Consider the following 18,421-nt stretch of genomic DNA (forward strand, 5'->3'; position numbering starts at 1 on the left):
TTTTGTTTTGTTTTTGGTACTGGGAATCGAACTCCAGAGCATTCTACCTCTGAACTAGACCTCTAGTTATTTTTATTTTTTTGTTTTGAGACATGGTCTCGCTAAATTATTGAGGCTGTCCTTAAACCTGCGATTCTCCTGTCTCAGCCTCCCAAGCACTGGGATTACATAAGTGTGTGCCACAGCACCCGTGCCTCTCTCTCTCTCTCTCTCTCTCTCTCTCTCTCTCTCTCTCTCTCTCTCTCTCTTTATTTCAGTCAGAGCCGGGCGTGGTGGCGCACGCTTGTAATCCCCATGCTTGGGAGGTGGAGACAGGAGGATCGCGCTGGTTTGGAGCCAGCCTTGCTGGCTTAAGAGACCCTGTTTCCAAAAAAAAAAAAAAAAAAAAAAAAGGTCTGGGAGTGTAGCCCGGAGGTAGAACGGCTTCCAGGAACCTCAGTACCACCAAAAAAAAAAAAAAAAAGAATTTCAGTCAGCGGGGTGTGGTGTCACACGCTTGTAATCCCAGCATTCGTGAGGCTGAGACCACAGGATCCCAGTTCATGGACAGCCTCAGCTACTTAGTGAGGCCCTCTGCAACTCAGTGAGACCTGGTTTCAAAATAAAGAATAATAAATAGGGCAGGGGATGTAGCTCAGAGGTTGAATACCCCTGAATTCCATCCCCAGACCCAAAGAAAAAAAAGAAAGGAAGAAAGGAGTATAACTTGATGGTAGAAGGTAGAATAGAATGCCTCTGAGTTCAATCTCCAGTGCCACAAAAAAGAAAGAAAGAAAGAAAGAAAGAAAGAAAGAAAGAAAGAAAGAAAGAGAAAAAAAGAATTTCAGTCAGGGGTGTGTAGCTCAGAGGTAGAATGCCCCTGGCTTCAATTCAATCTGCAGTTTTCCCCCAAATAAAGAATTTCAGCCAGCATATATATATATATATATATATATATATATATATATATATATATATGTATGTATGTGTGTGTGTGTGTGTGTGTGTGTGTGTGTGTGTGTGTGTATTTTTTTTTTTAAGAATCTCAGCCGGGCATGGTGTTGCATGCTTGTAATCTCAGCCTTTGGAAGGTTGAGACAAGCGGACTGCGGTTCGCAGGCAGCCTCAGCTACTTAATGAGGCCCTTTGCAACTCAGTGAGACCTTGTTTCAAAATAAAGAATAAAATTAGGGCTGGGGGTGTAGGTCAGAGGTAGAATGCCCCTGGGTTCTATCCCCAGTACAAAAACAAAACAAAAACAACAAAAAAAGATGATATGATAGAGAGTAACTAGGGAAGTATTAATATATTTGCTTTATTTATTTATTTATTTATTTATTTATTATGTTTTTGGTACTGGGCATGGAATCCAGGGGCCTTATAACTCCAGGCTACATCCCTAGGCTTATTTTATTTTTTATTTGGAAACTAAGTCTCTATAAGTTGCTGAGAGCCTCACTAAGTTGCTGAGGCTGGCTTCAAACCTGAGCTCCTCCTATCCCAGCCTCCCAAGTACTGGGATTACAAACATATGTCACCACTCTCAGCTTGTATGAAGTTTTATACAATGTTAGAATTCCTGTAGTTATAATCCCTGTAGTTGTATCCACCACAACATTCAAGATACAGAATAGTTTGAAGATCACAAGTATTCCTCTTCTCTAACCATCCACTTACTGTTGGTAATAGGTCTCTGTTAATGTGTAAGCCTCCCTATAGGAACAGCAACGTGGCCAGGGACATTCTATCTACGAGCTACATCCCAAGTTTTATTTTTTATTCTTTTATTTATTTATTTATTTATTTATTTATTTATTTATTTTGGGTGTCTGGGTATGGAACCCAGAGGCATTTGACTTCCAAGCTACACCCCCTGCCCGGTTTTTTATTCTTTATTTTGAAAACCGGGTCTCACTGAGTTGCGGAGGACCTCACTAAGTAGCTGAGACGGTCCACAAACTGCGATCCTCAGGTCTCAGCCTCCTGAATGCTGGATTTACAAGCGTACGCCACCACGCCCAGCTTATTCTTCATTTTATTTATTTATTTATTTTGTAGTACTGGGAATGAACCCAGAGGCATTCTTTTGAGCTATATCTCTAGCCCAATTTTATTTTTTACTTGGAAACAGGGTCTCGCTAGGTTGATGGGAATCTCACAACTTCTGAGGCTGTCCTTGAACCTGTAATCCTGTTTTAGCACCCCTAAGAACAGAGATTATAAGGGTGTGCCACCATGCCTGGCTTATTCTTTACTTATTTTACTTTATTTATTTTATTTATTTTTTGGTGCTACTGGGGGTGGAACCCAGGGGTTTTTCTACCTCCGGGCTATAATCCCAGACCTATTTTATATTTTATTTGGAAACAAGTTCACACTAAGTTGCTGAAAGCCTCACTAAGTAGCTAAGGCTGGCTTTGGACCTGTGCGATCCTCCTGTCTCAGCCTCCCAAGCTCTGGGAATACAAGCATGTGCTATCACACCTGGCTTCCTTTTTATTTTTATTAATATTTATTTGTTTATGTATTGCAGTACTGGGATAGAACCCAGGGGCATTCTACCTCCAAGATACACCCCCAGCCCTATTTTTTATTATTTATTTTGAAACAGGGCCTCACTTAGTAGCTGAGGCTGGCCACGAACATGCGATTCTCTTGTCTCAGTCTCCCAAGTACTGGGATTACAAGGGTATGCCACCATGCCTGGCTTCAACTTTTTTTTTTTTTTTTGTACACATGCGTTAGTTTTTCAGCAAGGGTGGAAAATTAGGACAAAGAAAAGGAAAGAAGGAAGGAAGGAAGGAAGGAAGGAAGGAAGGAAGGAAGGAAGGAAGGAGAGAGAGAATCGGACCAATTTTAAAGCCGTTGTGGTGGCACACATTTGTAATCCCAGCATTCAGGAGACTGAGACAGGATGATCGCGATTTGTGGATAACCTCAGCCTCTCACTGAGGCTCTTTGTAACTTAGTGAGACCCTGTTTCAAAATAAAGAATAAAATCTGGGACTGGTGGCACACCCTTGTAATCCCTGCGCTTGGGAGGCTGAGACAGGAGGATCACACAGGTTGGAAGCCAGCCTTAGCTACTTAGTGAGGCTCTCGGCAATTTAGTGAGACCCTGTTTCCAAATAAAATATAAAATAGGTCTGAGAGTATAGCCCGGAGGTAGAAAGCCTCTGGGTTCCACCCCCAGTACTACCAAAAAATAAATAAAAAAAATAGGGCAGGGGGTATAGTTTGGAGGTTGAATGCTTCTGGGTTCCATCCCCAGTACCACATAACACACACACACACACACACACACACACACACACACACACACACACACGAATAAAAAAATCAATTTGATAAATTTTCTGCCACCATCCACTCTGATTCCGGAGGACCTACTCACCTCTGTCAACACTTGAATGAAATCCTAACTTTAACAGTTCCTCCTGGTTAAGGTCCAGTTACTCTCAACTCAGCAGAGGGAGATTGGTTTGAATAAGGATGATTTAAATGTCATTCTTCTTGAGCCAGGCATGGTTGCACATGTTTGTAATCCCAGCATTTGGGAGGCTGAGACAGGGGGATCCGGGTTCCTGGCCAGCCTCAGTGACTGAGTGAGCCCGCTGTAACCTAGTGAGACTTTGTTTTAAAATAAAGAATAGAGTCAGGCGTGGTGGCTCACGCTTGTAATCCCTGCGCTTGGGAGGTGGAGACAGGAGAATCATGCAGGTTCGAAGCCAGCCATGCTGGCTTAAGAGACCCTGTTTCCAAATTTAAAAAATATATATATTAAAAATAGGTCTGGGACTATATCCTGGAGGTAGAAGGGTTTCCAGGAACCCTGGTACCACCAAAAAAAAAAAAAAAAAAAATAGAGCCATAGAGCCGGGAATGGTGGTGCACGCTTGTAATCCCAGCAATTAGGAATTAGGAGGCTGAGACTGGAGAATCTCAGTTTGCGGACAGACTCAGCTACTTAGTGAGACCCTGTTTCAAAATAAAGAATAAAAAATAGGGCAGGGGTGTAGCTTGGAGGTTGAATGCCCTTGGGTTCCATTCCCAGACTCACACACACACACTATATATATGTATATACGTATATATGTATATATGTATATACGTATATACATATATACGTGTATATATACATATATACACATATATGTGTGTGTGTATATATATATATATATATATATATATATATATATATATATATGAATAAAGGCTGGGTGTGGTGGCTTGCGTTTGTAATCCCAGCATTTGGGAGGTTGAAACAGGAGGAGCCAGGTTCGTGGCCAGCCTCAGCTACTTACTGAGGCCCTCCACAACTTAGTGAGACCCTTTTCCAAGTAAAGAATAAAATATAGGACTGGGGGTGTAGCTCAAATGTAGAATGCCCATGGATTCTATCCCCAGTACCCCAAGAAAAAATAAATAAATAAAAAAATAGGGCTGGGGATGGAGCTTGAAGGTAGAATGCCCCTGGGTTCCATCCCCAGCTACACACACACACACACACACGTCATTCTTCTTATAATCACTCTCTTTTCAATGGCTCTTATTAACAATCTCTCTCATTCATTCATTCGTTAATCATTCATTCATTCATTCATTCATTCATTCATTATGTTTCTGGGGATTCAACCCCGGGGCACTCTACCACTGAGTTATACCCCCAGCCCTCTTTATTTATTTGTTTCGTTTATTTATTATTTTTAGATTTTGAGACAGGGACTGGCCTCAGTGAACTTGTGATCCCCCTCTCATTCTCTGCAGCACTGGTATTACAGGTAATGTGCCATTGTGCCTGACACAATCTTTATTATTTTTTTCCTCTTTCTCTTTCATTCATTTTTGTTTTGAAACAGGGTTTTGCTAATTTGCTAAAAATCTCCCTATGCTACTGAGACTGGCTTCAAACCTGTGATCCTCCTGTCTCTGTTTCCCAAGTACTGGGATTACAGTCATGCAACAGCACACTCAACTAATTGGCATCTTTTTCTCTTTGAGTAAAGATAAACTAAGAGTCAGTGTGGTAGCAAACACCTGTACTCCCAGTACTTGGGAAGTGGAGACAGGAGAATCGCAGGTTTGTGGCCAGCCTCAGCAACCAAGTAAGGCCCTCTGCAACTCAGTGAGACCCTGTTTCAAAACAAAAAATAAAATAGGCCTGGAAGTAGAATGCCCTGTGTTCAAATCCCAATACTACAATAAATAAATAAGTAAATAAATAAACACACAAACAAAACTAAGAGAACTCTAATGTTTGTCAGCTATCCACCTAAGAAAAGTTTATTTATTTATTTATTTATTTATTTATTTATTTATTTATATTTTTTTGGTGGTACTGGGGGTGGAACCCAGAGGCTTTCTACCTCTGGGCTATACTTCCAGACCTATTTTTTATATTTTATTTGGAAACAGGGTCTCACTAAGTTACTGAGAGCCTCACTCAGTAGCTGAGGCTGGCTTCGAACCCGTGCGATCCTCCTGTCTCAGCCTCCCAAGCACGAGGATTACAAGTGTGCGCCACCACACCTGGCTTGAAAACAGTTTATTTAAAATCAATCTTAGCTGGGCATGGTGGCTCATGCTTTAATTCCAGTTCTTGGGAGGCTGAGACTAGAGGATCACAGTTCGTGGACAGCCTCAGCTACTTAGTGAGGCCCTCAGCAACTTAGTGAGATACTGTTTCAAAATAAAAAAATAAAATATAGTACTGGGGGTATATCTTGGAGGTAGAATGCCCCTGGGTTCCATTCCCAGTACTGCAAAATAAAATAAAATAAAATAAAATAAATAAATAAATAAATAAATAAATAAATAAAAGCAGTCTAAGTTTTGCATGGTGGTTCATGCCTGAAATCCTAGTACATGGGAAGTTTAGACAGGACAATTACAGGTTGGAGATCAGCTTCAGAAATCTGATGAGACCCTCAGCAACCTAGCGAGACTTTGTTTTAAAACAAAATGTAAAAAAGGCTGGGGGAGCCAGGCATGGTGGTGCATGCTTGCAATCCTACCATTCAGGAGGCTGAGACCGGAGGATCGTGGTACTCAGATAGCCTCAACTACTTAATGAGGCCTTTCGCATTTCAGTAAGACACTGTTTCAAAAATAAAAAAGAGCCCGGCGTGGTGGCGCACGCTTGAATCCCAGCATTTGGGAGACTGATATAGGAGGATCTGGGTTCGCAGACAGCCTCATCAACTTAGGCCCTTTGTAACTCAATGAGAACCTGTTTCAAAATAAAGAACAAAAAATAGGGCTGGGGGTGTAGATGGGAGGTAGAACGCGCCAGGGTTCTGTCCCCAGTACCGCAACAAATAAATAAGTAAACAAATAGAAAGAGAGAAAAAGAAAGAAAGAAAGAAAGAAAGAAAGAAAGAAAGAAAGAAAGAAAGAAAGAGAAAAGAGGGAGGGAGGGAGGGAGGGAAGAAAGAAAGAAAGAAAGAAAGAAAGAAAGAAAGAAAGAAAGAAAGAAAGAAAGAAAGAAAGAAAGAGCCGGGCATGGTGGTTCACACCTGTAATCCCAGTACCTGGGAGTCTGAGACAGGAGGATCACAATGAGTCCCTCCACAACTTAGTAAAGACTCTATTCCAAAATAAAGAATAAAGCCAAACATGGTGGCACAGGCTTGCAATCCCAGCATTTGGGAGGCTGAGACTTCAGGATCGTGGTTCGTGGACAGCCTCAGCTACTTTTTTTTTTTTTTTTTTTTGGTGGTACTGGGGTTCCTGGAAACCCTTCTACCTCTGGGTTACACTCCCAGACCTATTTTTTTAATGTATGTTTTAAATTTGAGAACAGGATCTCTTAAGCCAGCGAGGCTGGCTTCTAACCAGTGCTATCCTCCTGTCTCCGCCTCCCAAGCGCAGGGATTACAAGGGTGCACCACCATGCCCGGCAGCCTCAGCTACTTAATGAGGCCCTTCACAACTTAGTGAGACCCTGTTTCAAATTAAGAATAAAAAATAGGGCTGGTGTGTAGCTCAGAGGACGAATGCCACTGGGTTCCATCCCCAAACCCACAAAAAATAAAAATAAAAAATAGTAAAAAATAGGGCTGAGGTGTAGCTCAGAGGTACAATGCCTCTGGGTTCCATCCCCAAACTCACAAAAAATAAAAATAAAAAAGAGTAAAAAATAGGGCTGAGGTATAGCTCAGAGGTACAATGCCTCTGGGTTCCATCCCCAGTACTACAAGATAAAATAAAAGGGGCTGGGGATGTAGCTTGGAGATAGACTGATTCTGCGTTTAATTCCCAGTAAAACACACACACACACACACACACACACACACACACACACACACACACCAGTTTTAGTAGTCATGTGAGGTGGTACATGCACTCTTGTAACCGTAGTACTTGGGAAGCTGAGATAGGAGGGTCGTAGGGTATAGCTCAGGTTCAGCAATTTAGGGAGGACCTCAGCAAGTTAGTGAAATACTGTTTCAAAATAAGAAATAAAAAAGGGCTCCCAAGAATGGGGATTACAAGTTTGTGCCACAAGCCCTGCCCAAGATCCTGTTTTAAAACCAAAGGTATGCGGGGCATGCTTGTAATCCCAGCATTTGGGAGGCTGAGACAGGAGGATTGCACAGGTTAAAAGCCAGTGTCCGATACTTAGTGAGGCCCTTTGCAACTCAGTGAGACCCTGTTTCAAAATAAAGAATAAAAAATAGGGCTGGGAAGCCAGGCATAGTGGTGCACGCTTGTAATCCCAGCGGTTGGGAGGCTGAGACAGGAGGATCGTGCAGGTTCGAAGCCAGCCTCAGCTACTTAGTAAGGCTCTCAGCACTCAGTGAGACCCTGTTTTCAAATAAAATAGAAAATAGGTCTGGGAGTGAAGCCCAGAGGTAGAAAGCCTCTGGGTTCCATACCTAGCACCACAAAAAAAGAAAAGAAAAGAAAAAGGGCCGGGGTGTCACTTAGAGGTAGAATGCCCCTGGGTTCCATCCCCAGTACCGCAAAAAAAAAAAAAAAAAAAAAAAAAGTGAGCTGGGCGTGGTGGCGCACACTTGTAATCCCAGCATTTGGGAGGCAGAGATGGGAGGGTCATGGTTTCCGGACAGCCTCAACTACTTAGGCCCTCTGCAACGTGTTTCAAAATAAAGAATAAAAAATAGGGCTGGGGGTGTAGCTCATAGGTACAATGCCCCTGGGTTCCATCTTCGATGCTGAAAAAAAAAAAAAAAGTTAATGGCTCACACTTGTAATCCCGGTACTTGGGAGGCTGAGACAGGAGGATCTCAGGTTCATATCAGCCTCAGCTACTTAGTGAGGCCCTATTCAATTTAGTGAGACCCTGTTTCAAAGTAAAGAATAAAAAATAGGCCTGTGGAGCTGAGCGTGGTGGTGCACGCTTGTAATCCCACCATTCGGGAAGCTGAGACCAGAGGATCACTGTTCACAGACAGCCTCAGCTAATTAGTGAGGCCCTCTACAACTTGGTGAGAACATGTTTCAGAAATAAAGAATACCCTGGCGTGGTGGCACACGCTTGTAATCCCCGCCCTTGGGAGGCAGAGACAGGAGGATCGCGCTGGTTGGGAGCCAGTCTTGCTGGTTTAAGAGACCCTGTTTCCAAATAAAATATAAAATAGGTATGGGAGCCGGGCGTGGTGGCGCATGCTTGTAATCTCCGCGCTTGGGAGGCTGAGACAGAAGGATCACACAGGTTTGAAGCCAACCTCAGCTATTTAGTGAGGCTCTCAGCAACTTAATGAGACCCTGTTTCCGAATAAAATATAAAATAGGTCTGGGAGTATAGCCCGGAGGTAGAAAGCCTCTTGGGTTCCACCCCCAGTACCACCAAAAATAAATAAATAAATAAATAAATAAATAAATAAATAAATAAATAAATAAATAAATAAAATAGGTCTGGGAGTGTAGCCCGGAGGTAGAAGGGCTTCCAGGAACCCCAGTACCACCACCAAAAAAAAAAAAAAAAAAAAAAGAGAAATAAAGAATAAACAGGGCGTGGTGGCGCATGCTTGTAATCGCTGCGCTTGGGAGGCTGAGACAGGATTGTATAGGTTTGAAGCCAGCCTCAGCTACTTAGTGAGGCTCTCAGCAACTTAGTGAGACCCTGTTTCCAAATAAAATATAAAATAGGTCTGGGAGTATAGACCGGAGGTAGAAAGCCTCTGGGTTCCACCCCAGTGCCACACACACACACACAAAAAGAACAAAAATAGGACTACAGTGTAGCCCAGAGGTAGAATGCCCCCGGCTTCCACCCCCCAGTACTGGACAAAAAAAAAAAAATATATATATATATATAGAGAGAGAGAGGGGGGGGGGTCAGGTGTGGTGGAGCGTGCGTGAGGCCAAGACAGGAGGATCTCAGGTTTAAAGCCAACCTAGCAAGACCCTGTTTCAAAACAAAAAATAAAATAGGGATGAGGGTGTAGCTCAGAGGTAGAAAGCCCATGAGTTAAATCTTCAGTACCCCTCACCCACCAAAAAAACATGTATTTTGGCCGTGACACTCATCTCCTTTATGGAAAGAGGTGAAGGGGAAATGTGGAAAAGCATAAAGAAAGATGGGAAGGAAGACCAAGGGAAAAGACAGCAATTGGATGCGAGAAAGCTCTGCATCTACTCTTAGAAACTCTGGATGTGACTTCTGCTCTACAGAGAGGTGATTCTGGGTAAACCGCTTCGTTTCTCTGGGGTTTTTCTTCATTTGCAAAAGTGTTTTTGGAAGAGTATTAGTGAGGGAGGCTTATTAGATAATTTCTAAGTGTACTTCTGCTGTTATTCCTTTATAAAATGGGTTTCAAATGCAGCTGGTGAGCCACAGTTTGCTGGCATCTGTTTTTAGACACCTGCAGGGTTGCAGTATCTTTTATTTATTATTTATTGTGGTGTTGGGGATCAGACCCAGGGCCTCACACATGCAAGGCAGGGGCTCTACCACTGAGCAACACCCTGGCCCTTTCCTTTTCCATTTCAAAGAGTTGGAAATAAAGCCGGTTTGGTGCCACATGCTTGTAATCCCAGTACTTGGGAGGCTGACACAGGAGGCTCTGGGTTTGTGGCCAGCCTCAGCTACTTAGTGAGGCCCTCCACAACTCAGTGAGACCCTGTTTCAATATAAAGAATAAAAAAATCAGGATGGGGGTAGCTTGGAGGTAGAATGTCCCTGAGTTCAATCCACAATAACACACACACACACACACACACACACACACACACACACACACACACACATATATACACACATACACACACACACACACACACGAGGTGGAAATAATGAATAGTATTTCATGACATGAGAAATGATATAAAATTGAAATTTTCATATAAGTGTTATTGAAATAGAGCCACAGCCATTTGCTCAAGTATTGTCTAAAGCCATTTACACATCAAGATATTGCATGATAAGTATTTGTCACTGAGATTTGAAGGCCCACAAAATCAAAAACACTATCTGAGCTGGCGTAGTGATGCATGCTTGTAATCCCAGTACTTGGGAGACTGAGACAGGAGGATTGCAGGCTCAAAGACAGCCTCAGCTATTTAGTGAGACCCTGTTTCAAAATAAAGAATTAAAAAATAGGGGTGGGAAGCCAGGTGTGGTGGCACAGGCTTGTAATCCTAGCATTTGGGAGGTGGAGATCAGAGGATTGCAGTTCGTGGCCAGCCTCAGCTACTTAGCGAGGCTTTTTGCAACTTAGTGAGACCCTGTTTCAAAAAATAAAGAATAAAACATAGGGCTGGGGATGTAGCTCAGAGGTAGAATGTCCCTGGGTTCTATCCCCAGTACTGCAAAAAAAAAAAAAAAAAAAAAATAGAGTTGGGCGTGTAGCTTTGATGTAGAATGCCCCTGGGTTCCATTCTCAGTACTGGCCACACACACACACACACACACACACACACACACTCACTCACTCATACTCATACCCCAAAAACACTATCTGGCTCTTTACAGAAAAAGCTTGCCTATACCTGTTTGATGTAAGGTATATTTAGTATGCTTGCTTATTTTGGGTTGGTCCATATCTTTTTGATGAGATGTGTGCTCAACAAGTTCTTTTCAAAATGTTATTATAATGCATAACCACTGTTCAGTTGCCTAAGCGGAGGGACTCAGCTTGTTTTGCTCATCATTGGACACTGGTGCCACACAGTGTTGGCGCATAGCAGGGACTCAGTATGGTTTTTTTTTTTTAAATTCTTGGTACTGAGGATTGAATCCAGGGGCATTCTACCTCTGAGTACACCACCAGCCCTATTTTGTATTCTTGATTTTGAACTAGGGTCTCACTAAGTAGCTGAGGTTGGCCATGAACCTGCGAACCTCCTGTCTCAGGCTCCCCGTACAGTGATTACAAGTTTGTGCCACCAATGGGCTCAGTATTTGTTATTGAATAAACATTTTCTGGCCAATGCTAACTCTGTAAGGAATTTCTTATCTGGTACAAACCCAGGGTCATTCTACCTCCCAGCTATACCCCCAGCCCAGCCCTGTTTTTTTTTTTTTTTTTTTTTTGGTGGTACTGGGGATGTCTACCATCTCCGGGCTACACTTCCAGACCCATTTTATATATTTTATTTGGAAACAGGGTCTCTTAAACCAGCTGGCTTCGAACCTGCGCGATCCTCCTGTCTCTGCCTCCCAAGCGAGGGGATTACAAGGGTGCGCCACCATGCCCGGCTATTTTTTAAATCTTTATTTTGAAACAGGGTGTCATTGAGTTGCAAGGGCCTCACTAAGTAGTAGCTGAGGCTGTCCTGAAACTAAGATCCTCCTCTCTCATCCTCCCAAATGCTGGGATTACAAGAGTGGGTCACCATGCCCGGTTTACAATTATTTTTAAAACTTTTTAGTTGATCAGAATTCTTTTTGCCAATACCAAAAACACTACTGTGTGTGTGTGTGTGTGTGTGTGTGTGTGTGTGTGTGTGTGTGTTACTGGAAATGGAACCCAGGGGTATTTTACCTCTGGGGTACATCCTCCGACCTATTTTATTTTATTATTATTTTAATTTTTTTGCACTACTGGGGATGGAACCAGGAGCATTCTACCTCCGAGATACACCCCAGCACCCTTTTAAAAAATTCTTTATTTTGGAACAGGGTCTCACTGAGTTGCAGAGGGCCTCAATAATTAGCTGAGGTTGTCCGCAAGTCGTGATCCTCCTGTCTCAGCCTCTCAAATGCTGGGGTTACTAGCCTGCGCCACCATGCCAGGCTCCCCGACTTATTTTATATTTAATTAATTAATTTATTTATTTATTTTTGCAGGTCTGGGGATGACACCTAGGGGCATTCGACCTCCGAGCTATACCTCCTGCCCTAATTTTTATTCTTTATTTTGAAACAGGGTCTCACTAAGTTGTGGAGGGCCTTACTAAGTAGCTGAGGCTGTCAGCTAACCGCTGTCCTCCAGTCTCAGCCTCCCTAATGCTGGGATTACTAGCGTGTGCCACCATGCCCGGTTTATATTTTATTTTGAAACAGGGTCTCATAAAGTTGCTGAGAGCCTCACTAAACTGCAGAGGCTGGCTTCCAACCTGCGTGATCTTCCTGTCTCAGCCTCCCGAGTACTGGGATTTAAAGCGTGTGCCATGACGCCCAGCAAAATCACTGTATTTGAAATATTCAATGAAAAGTTTTTTTAAACAATAAAGTATTAAAATCCTTTTTCTTTCTAAATAAAGCACTTATGAATACTAGCAATTTTGAAATGGCCTCAGCCTTTTACATCCGTGCGCCACGTCTTAAAAATGACGATTATTGGATTCCAAGGCATGGTTGTCAGAAACAACGTAATTTAAGCACAGCGGCAAAAACAAACAAACAAAAAAACCACCCCAAACCAGAAAGCCGAAAAAACCCAATCCTGAGTGCCGAACAAAATGAGTGTGCAAGGCAAAAAAGTAAGATTTTGTATTCTTTGCAATGTGTCGAATGTGAATGTATTGCACATTGTGCTGCAGATTTACTATAGCTGAGTCATTTCAGGACACGAATGTGTATTTCCAGGAAAAACAAGAGGAAGGAACCAGGATGAGGGGCTCTTCGGGTTCCCCCAGGCATTCCCAGTAGCAGGCACCGGTATTTTGCGGCGGGCGGCGGCGTGGTCCAAAAAGACTGCGTGGTCCCTTTAAGAGGCACAGCACCTTCTCCAAGATACCATCTTGCACCAGGAGTTCACTTAAGCTCTCCACCTACCTTGCTATATCCCTCCTCCCTAACTGGGTACGGCCAGCCGGCGGGGCAAACGAGCCTTTTTATTGGCTTTGCGTGCACGGCCCTCTCTCTTCTATTGGCTGTCACGCCCGCCACTCGGCGTCAGTGCCCGCCCACGTGAGCCTTCAAGCTAGGTTGAGTAAGGGCTCTTGGGTTAGTTCCTGTTAGGCCCCGGCCCGGGGAGTAGGTTGAAGTCTCCTAAGATGCCCGGTGGGCTAGGGCACCGGGGGCTGTGAAGGGAGCCTGAGGCGGCGGCGAGCGGAGACCCACGGCAGGCCTGAAGAAGAGCGGCGGCCGAGCCCGCCTTCCCTACACCATGCTCATAGAGGATGTGGATGCCCTCAAGTCTTGGCTGGCCAAGTTACTGGAGCCGATGTGAGCGCGGCGGGCCGGCGGGGCGGCGTGGGCGTTGGGCGGCGGGGGCGTGGGGGAGGGGCGCGCGGCCCGGGCTCCTCCCGTAGTACTACCGCGGGTGGGGGAAGGGAGCGGCGGGCCGGGGGCGGCGGCGCGGAGCCGGGCGCGGGCAGGACCCGCGAGCGCCGTGAATGCGGACGTCGGGGTGCCCCGAGGGGCGGCGGGGACGTGAGCGAGTTTAACGTGTTGTTTGTAACTGAGGGGGGTGGCAGGGCTGTCGAGGGATTTTTAAACGTGCATTTCGAGATCTTGAAGGAGATAGCAGGATCGAGGGCTTGCACCTAGTATAAATCCGGGACTGAGGTCCAGAAGCAGACCATCGAGGAAGGGATAGAATCCTGGGGCAGCAAAGGGGAGCAGGGACAGTGAGGCTTCACAGCAGTTACTGGTGAGATCGGAGGGTACTGAAGGGTATGAAAGATGTTGTGGGGTAGCTGAAAGGGATATGTGGGCTTTCAAGGGTTTTAGGAATTATGGGGGAGGTAGTAAGTATGATCGGAAGGATATTAAGGGATTTAAAAGTATTATTGAGGAGTTGAGGACGCCAAGACAACCGGTAATTTTTAGATACCATAGGAGGTTGGACAGAAAAATTGAGGCTTTTATAAGTTTGAGGGTTGAAAGGGCTACACCGGCAATGAATCGTGGAAGGGCTGAAGGAAGAATATCTACACCATCAAGGGATTTTTTTTTTTAGATACCGGTATTGGAGGAACAAGGGGATAGTAGGAAGAAATAAGTTTTTTTTGTTAATATTGTTGGAAGATTGAAAACCCAACGGAAGTAAGCGAGTGTGGGCTTATTGAAGCATGGAATAGAACCAGGGTCCCGTCCCTTAAAAATATTTTGAGTAGTGTTGTAGATTTGTTATCGGAGGTATGAAGAGGATAGCAGAGGTATCAACTTTCTGTTAGTCTTTTAACTCATAAGGAGGAAGGGTTATGTGGAGTGTTTATTTGGGGAAACTGGGAGAAAGCTAGTATCTGCAACAATCACCTAGAACCGCTGAAGGTTAGGCCACAGATGTCTTTAACCAGTTGGAAAGGGATGGGAAGGGAATGGAAAGGAAGGCATCATTTCCTACCCTCTTCTTATTTCTGCTTTTTACCTTCTTATTGGAGGTTAGGCCATTCTACTTGAACTAACAAAAAGTCAGGCTTTGAGAGAAAATTTGTTTTCAGGGGTGGAAAGGAGTACTTTGGAAGGTGGGGAGGCATGGTAAAGTTGGGGGTAGTGGGAGACTGTCAAGTTACTTTCCTGTACTAACTTTTGTTTTTCCTTGGCTATTTCTCTGGGTGGAAAGGTAGTGTCTAGGAAGACAATTATCTGTGGTCTATTGTGTTAGCCTTGTGAGGTTAACCCGGATAGGTAAGGGAGGCAGCATTAGGGGAAGTTTGGTGTCTGAAGTGGTATTTGCATTCTGAGAATAGGCTTATTCTGTGTGAGAATACACAGGCATAAATGAATGAAGTCCTGTGAATTAGAGCTTCTGGATTTTAGATTAGTGGTGGTCTAAAAGTGACTTCAGAACACACTACAGTACTTCATAGAATTTGGGCCCCTTGGACGTACATCTTTTTCTACAAAAGAAAATTTTTTTGAGGACTGGGTGAGATGATGCATGCCTGTAAATCCCAGTACTTGAGAGGCTGAGACCGGAGGATCCCAAGTTCAAAGCCAGCTCAGCAACATGGCCAGACCTTAAATAAAAACATCTGGGGTGTAGCTCAGAGGTAGAATGCCTCTGAATTGAATTTCTACCCCTCCCCCCCACAATTTGGGGGCACAAATGGCAATGGACTGTGATTTGAAGGTTGGAGATAAGTTAGATTTTAGTGAAATTGACCATAGGTGAAAGGCTGAAAAGAGAAAGATCTGCATGTTTAAAAAATGAGTTATCTTTATTAAAGATAAAATGTGCTGGATATGATGGCACATGCCTGTTACCCTCATACTTGGGAGGCTGAGACAGGAGGATCCCAGACTCTAGGATAAGTTCAGCAAATAGTGAGACTCTCATTAACCTAGTGAGACCCTGCTTCAAAATAAAAAATAAAATAGACCTGGGGTGTAGCTCAGAAGTTAAATGCCCCTAAGTTCAATCTCCAGTTACCTGCCCCCCCCTACCCCCCACACAAAGATAAAATGTGCTGAGTGGTGACTTAACACCTGTAATTCTAGTACTTGGGAGGCTGAGACAGAAGGATTACAGGATTGAGAACAGCCTTAAGCAATTTAACCAGACCCTTAGCAATTTAGTGAGAACCTGTTTCAAAATAAAAAATAAAATAGGGTTGGAGTATAACTTGGAGGTAGAATACCCCTAGGTTCAGTCCTTAATACCACAGGGGAAGCCGGGCTTGGTGGTGCATGCTTGTAATACCAGCGCTTGGGAGGCTGAGACAGGAGGATCGCACAGGTTTGAAGCCAGCCTCAGCTACTGAGTGAGGCTCTCAGCAACTTAGTGAGACCCTGTTTCCAATTAAAGTATAAAATAGGTCTGGGAGTATAACCTGGAGGTAGAAAAACCCCTGGGTTTCACCCCCAGTACCATAAAAATAAATAAATAAATAAATAAATAAAAAAAAAAATACCACAAGGGGGAAAAATGTTTTGTATCCTTGCTATTTCCGCTAACTTTTTTTTGAAAGTTTTCTATATAAGTTCTGATTTTGTTGGTGGAGTTTTTATTTTTTATTTATTTTTTATTTTTTTGCAGTACTGGGGATTGAACCCAGAGACATTCTACCTTTAGTCCTATTTTTTATTCTTTATTTGAAAACAGGTTCTGCCGGGCGTGGTGGCGCACGCTTGTAATCCCTGCGCTTGGGAGGCAGAGACAGGAGGATCGTGCAGGTTCGAAGCCAGCCGCGTTGGCTTAAGAGACCCTGTTTCCAAATAAAAAAGTATAAAAATAGTTCTGGGAGTGTAGCCCTAGCCCGGAGGTAGAAGGGCTTCTAGGAACCCCAGTACCACCAAAAAAAAAAAACCACAAGAAAACAGGTTCTCACTGAGTTGCAAAGGGCCTCACTAAGTAGCTGAGGCTGTCCGCAAACTGAGATCTTCCTCTCTCAGCCTCCTAAATGCTGGGATTAGAAGTGTGTGCCACCACACTGGCTTGGCTTATTCTTTATTTTGAAACAGGAGGCCTCACTAAATTGTGGAGGCCTCACTAAATAGCTGAGGCTGACAGCAAACCTGGTATCCTTCTGTCACAACTTCTCTAGTACTAGGATTACAAGCTTGCACCACCATGCCCAGCTTCTTTTTCTTCTTTTTAAAAAACGTTTCATAAAATGTTTTACTGTGCTGGGTATGATGGTGCACCCTTGTAATCCCAGCATTTGGAAGGCTGACACAGGAGGATCTCAGTTCGTGGACAATCTTAGCTGCTACTTAGTGAAGCCTTTGCAACTCAGTGAGAGACTGTTTCAAAATAAAGAATAAAAAATAGGGCTGGGGATATAGCTCAGAGGTAGAATGCCCCTGGGTTCCATCCCCAGTATGCAAAAAAAAAAAAAAAAAAAAAAAGTTTTACTCTGGGTAGTATTTTTTTTTTTCTTTTGTGGTACTGAGGATTGAACCCAGAATAATTCTACCTCTGAGCTATACTCCTAGCCTTATTTTTTATTTTTATTTGGAAACAGAATCTCACTAGGCTAATGAGAATCTCACTATTTGTTAAGGCTGTCTTCAAAACTGAGATTCTCCTATTTCAGCCTCCCAAATATTGGGATTACAAGAATGCACCATCACACCCAGATGCAATTTTTTTTTAATGTCAAAATTTAGTTTGGAAGCCAGGTGTGATGGCACATGCTTGTAATCCCAACGTTTGGAAGGCTGAGACAGGAGGATCATGGTTTTTGAGGACAGCCTCAGCTACTTAGTGAGGGTCTTTGCAACTCGGTGACACCCTGTTTTCAAATAAAGAATAAAAAATAGGGCTTAGGATGTAACTCGGAGGTAGAATGCCACTGGGTTCCATCCCCGTACTGCAAAAAAAAAAAAAAAATTAGTTTGAGTAGGGACTTCTTACTAAGAATGTTTTCACAAGGCTTTTTTGGCTGGGCTGCTAAGTGTTTTTATTCTGTAATTTTCACGAGTAAAAATTATATATTAGTCAGGTGGGTGGTGCACACCTCTTGGGGGATTGAGACAGAAGGATTGCAGGTTTGAGGCCAGTCTTAGCAGCTAACAGGCAACCTAGCAAGACCTTGTTTCAAAATCAAAATAAAAAAAAGGCTGGGGGTACACCTGGGAGGTAGGATGCCCATGTTTTCTGTTCCTAGTACCTAACACTCCCATTATGTTTTTAAAGTGATTATTGAGTTTACTGTCTCTGCTTGACTTATTTGTCCACTTTAAAGCCCATATCATACTTTAAAAATTATATTACTCATATAAGGTATAAACCCATCCTGGGTTGGGGGGGATGTAGCTCAGTGGCAGAAGACTTGTCTAGAATGTACAATGCCCTAGGTTCAGTCCCCAGCTACAGGAAAATAAGTAAAAATTAAAAAGACCTAGCCAAAGCTGGGTGTGGTGGCACAGGCTTGTAATCCCAACATTTGGGAGGCTGAGACAGAAGGATCGCAGTTCGAGGACAGCCTCGGCTACTTAGGCCCTTTGCAACTCAGTGAGATCCTGTTTCAAAATAAAGAAAATAAAGTAGGGCTGGGGGTGTAGCTCAGAGGTCGAATGCCCCTGGCTTCCATTGCCAGTGCCTTAAAAAAAAAAAAAAAAAAAAAAAGAAGCGAGAGAGGAAAAAAAAAGACCTAGCTGAGCTGTTGGCACATGCTTTTAATCCTGATACTTGGAAGGCTG

General features: G+C 43.5%; 1 protein-coding gene across 4 annotated transcripts in view; it reads left to right on the top strand.

The window, feature by feature from the left end:
- Positions 1-13,496: 13,496 nt before the first annotated feature.
- LOC308278019 (RNA-binding protein 27) overlaps positions 13,497-18,421 on the top strand; it is a gene marked incomplete at both ends in the record, with an annotated part of 104,397 nt that continues 99,472 nt past the window's right edge. For all 4 annotated transcript variants that reach the window (XM_080717586.1, XM_080717588.1, XM_080717587.1 and 1 more), the window contains one exon: positions 13,497-13,555. In XM_080717586.1, coding sequence (XP_080573712.1) covers positions 13,497-13,555 — 59 coding nt within the window. The remainder of the gene's footprint in view (positions 13,556-18,421) is intronic.

Source organism: Muscardinus avellanarius (genome assembly GCF_963383645.1).
Source record: "Muscardinus avellanarius genome assembly, chromosome: 1".
Lineage (NCBI taxonomy): Eukaryota > Metazoa > Chordata > Mammalia > Rodentia > Gliridae > Muscardinus > Muscardinus avellanarius.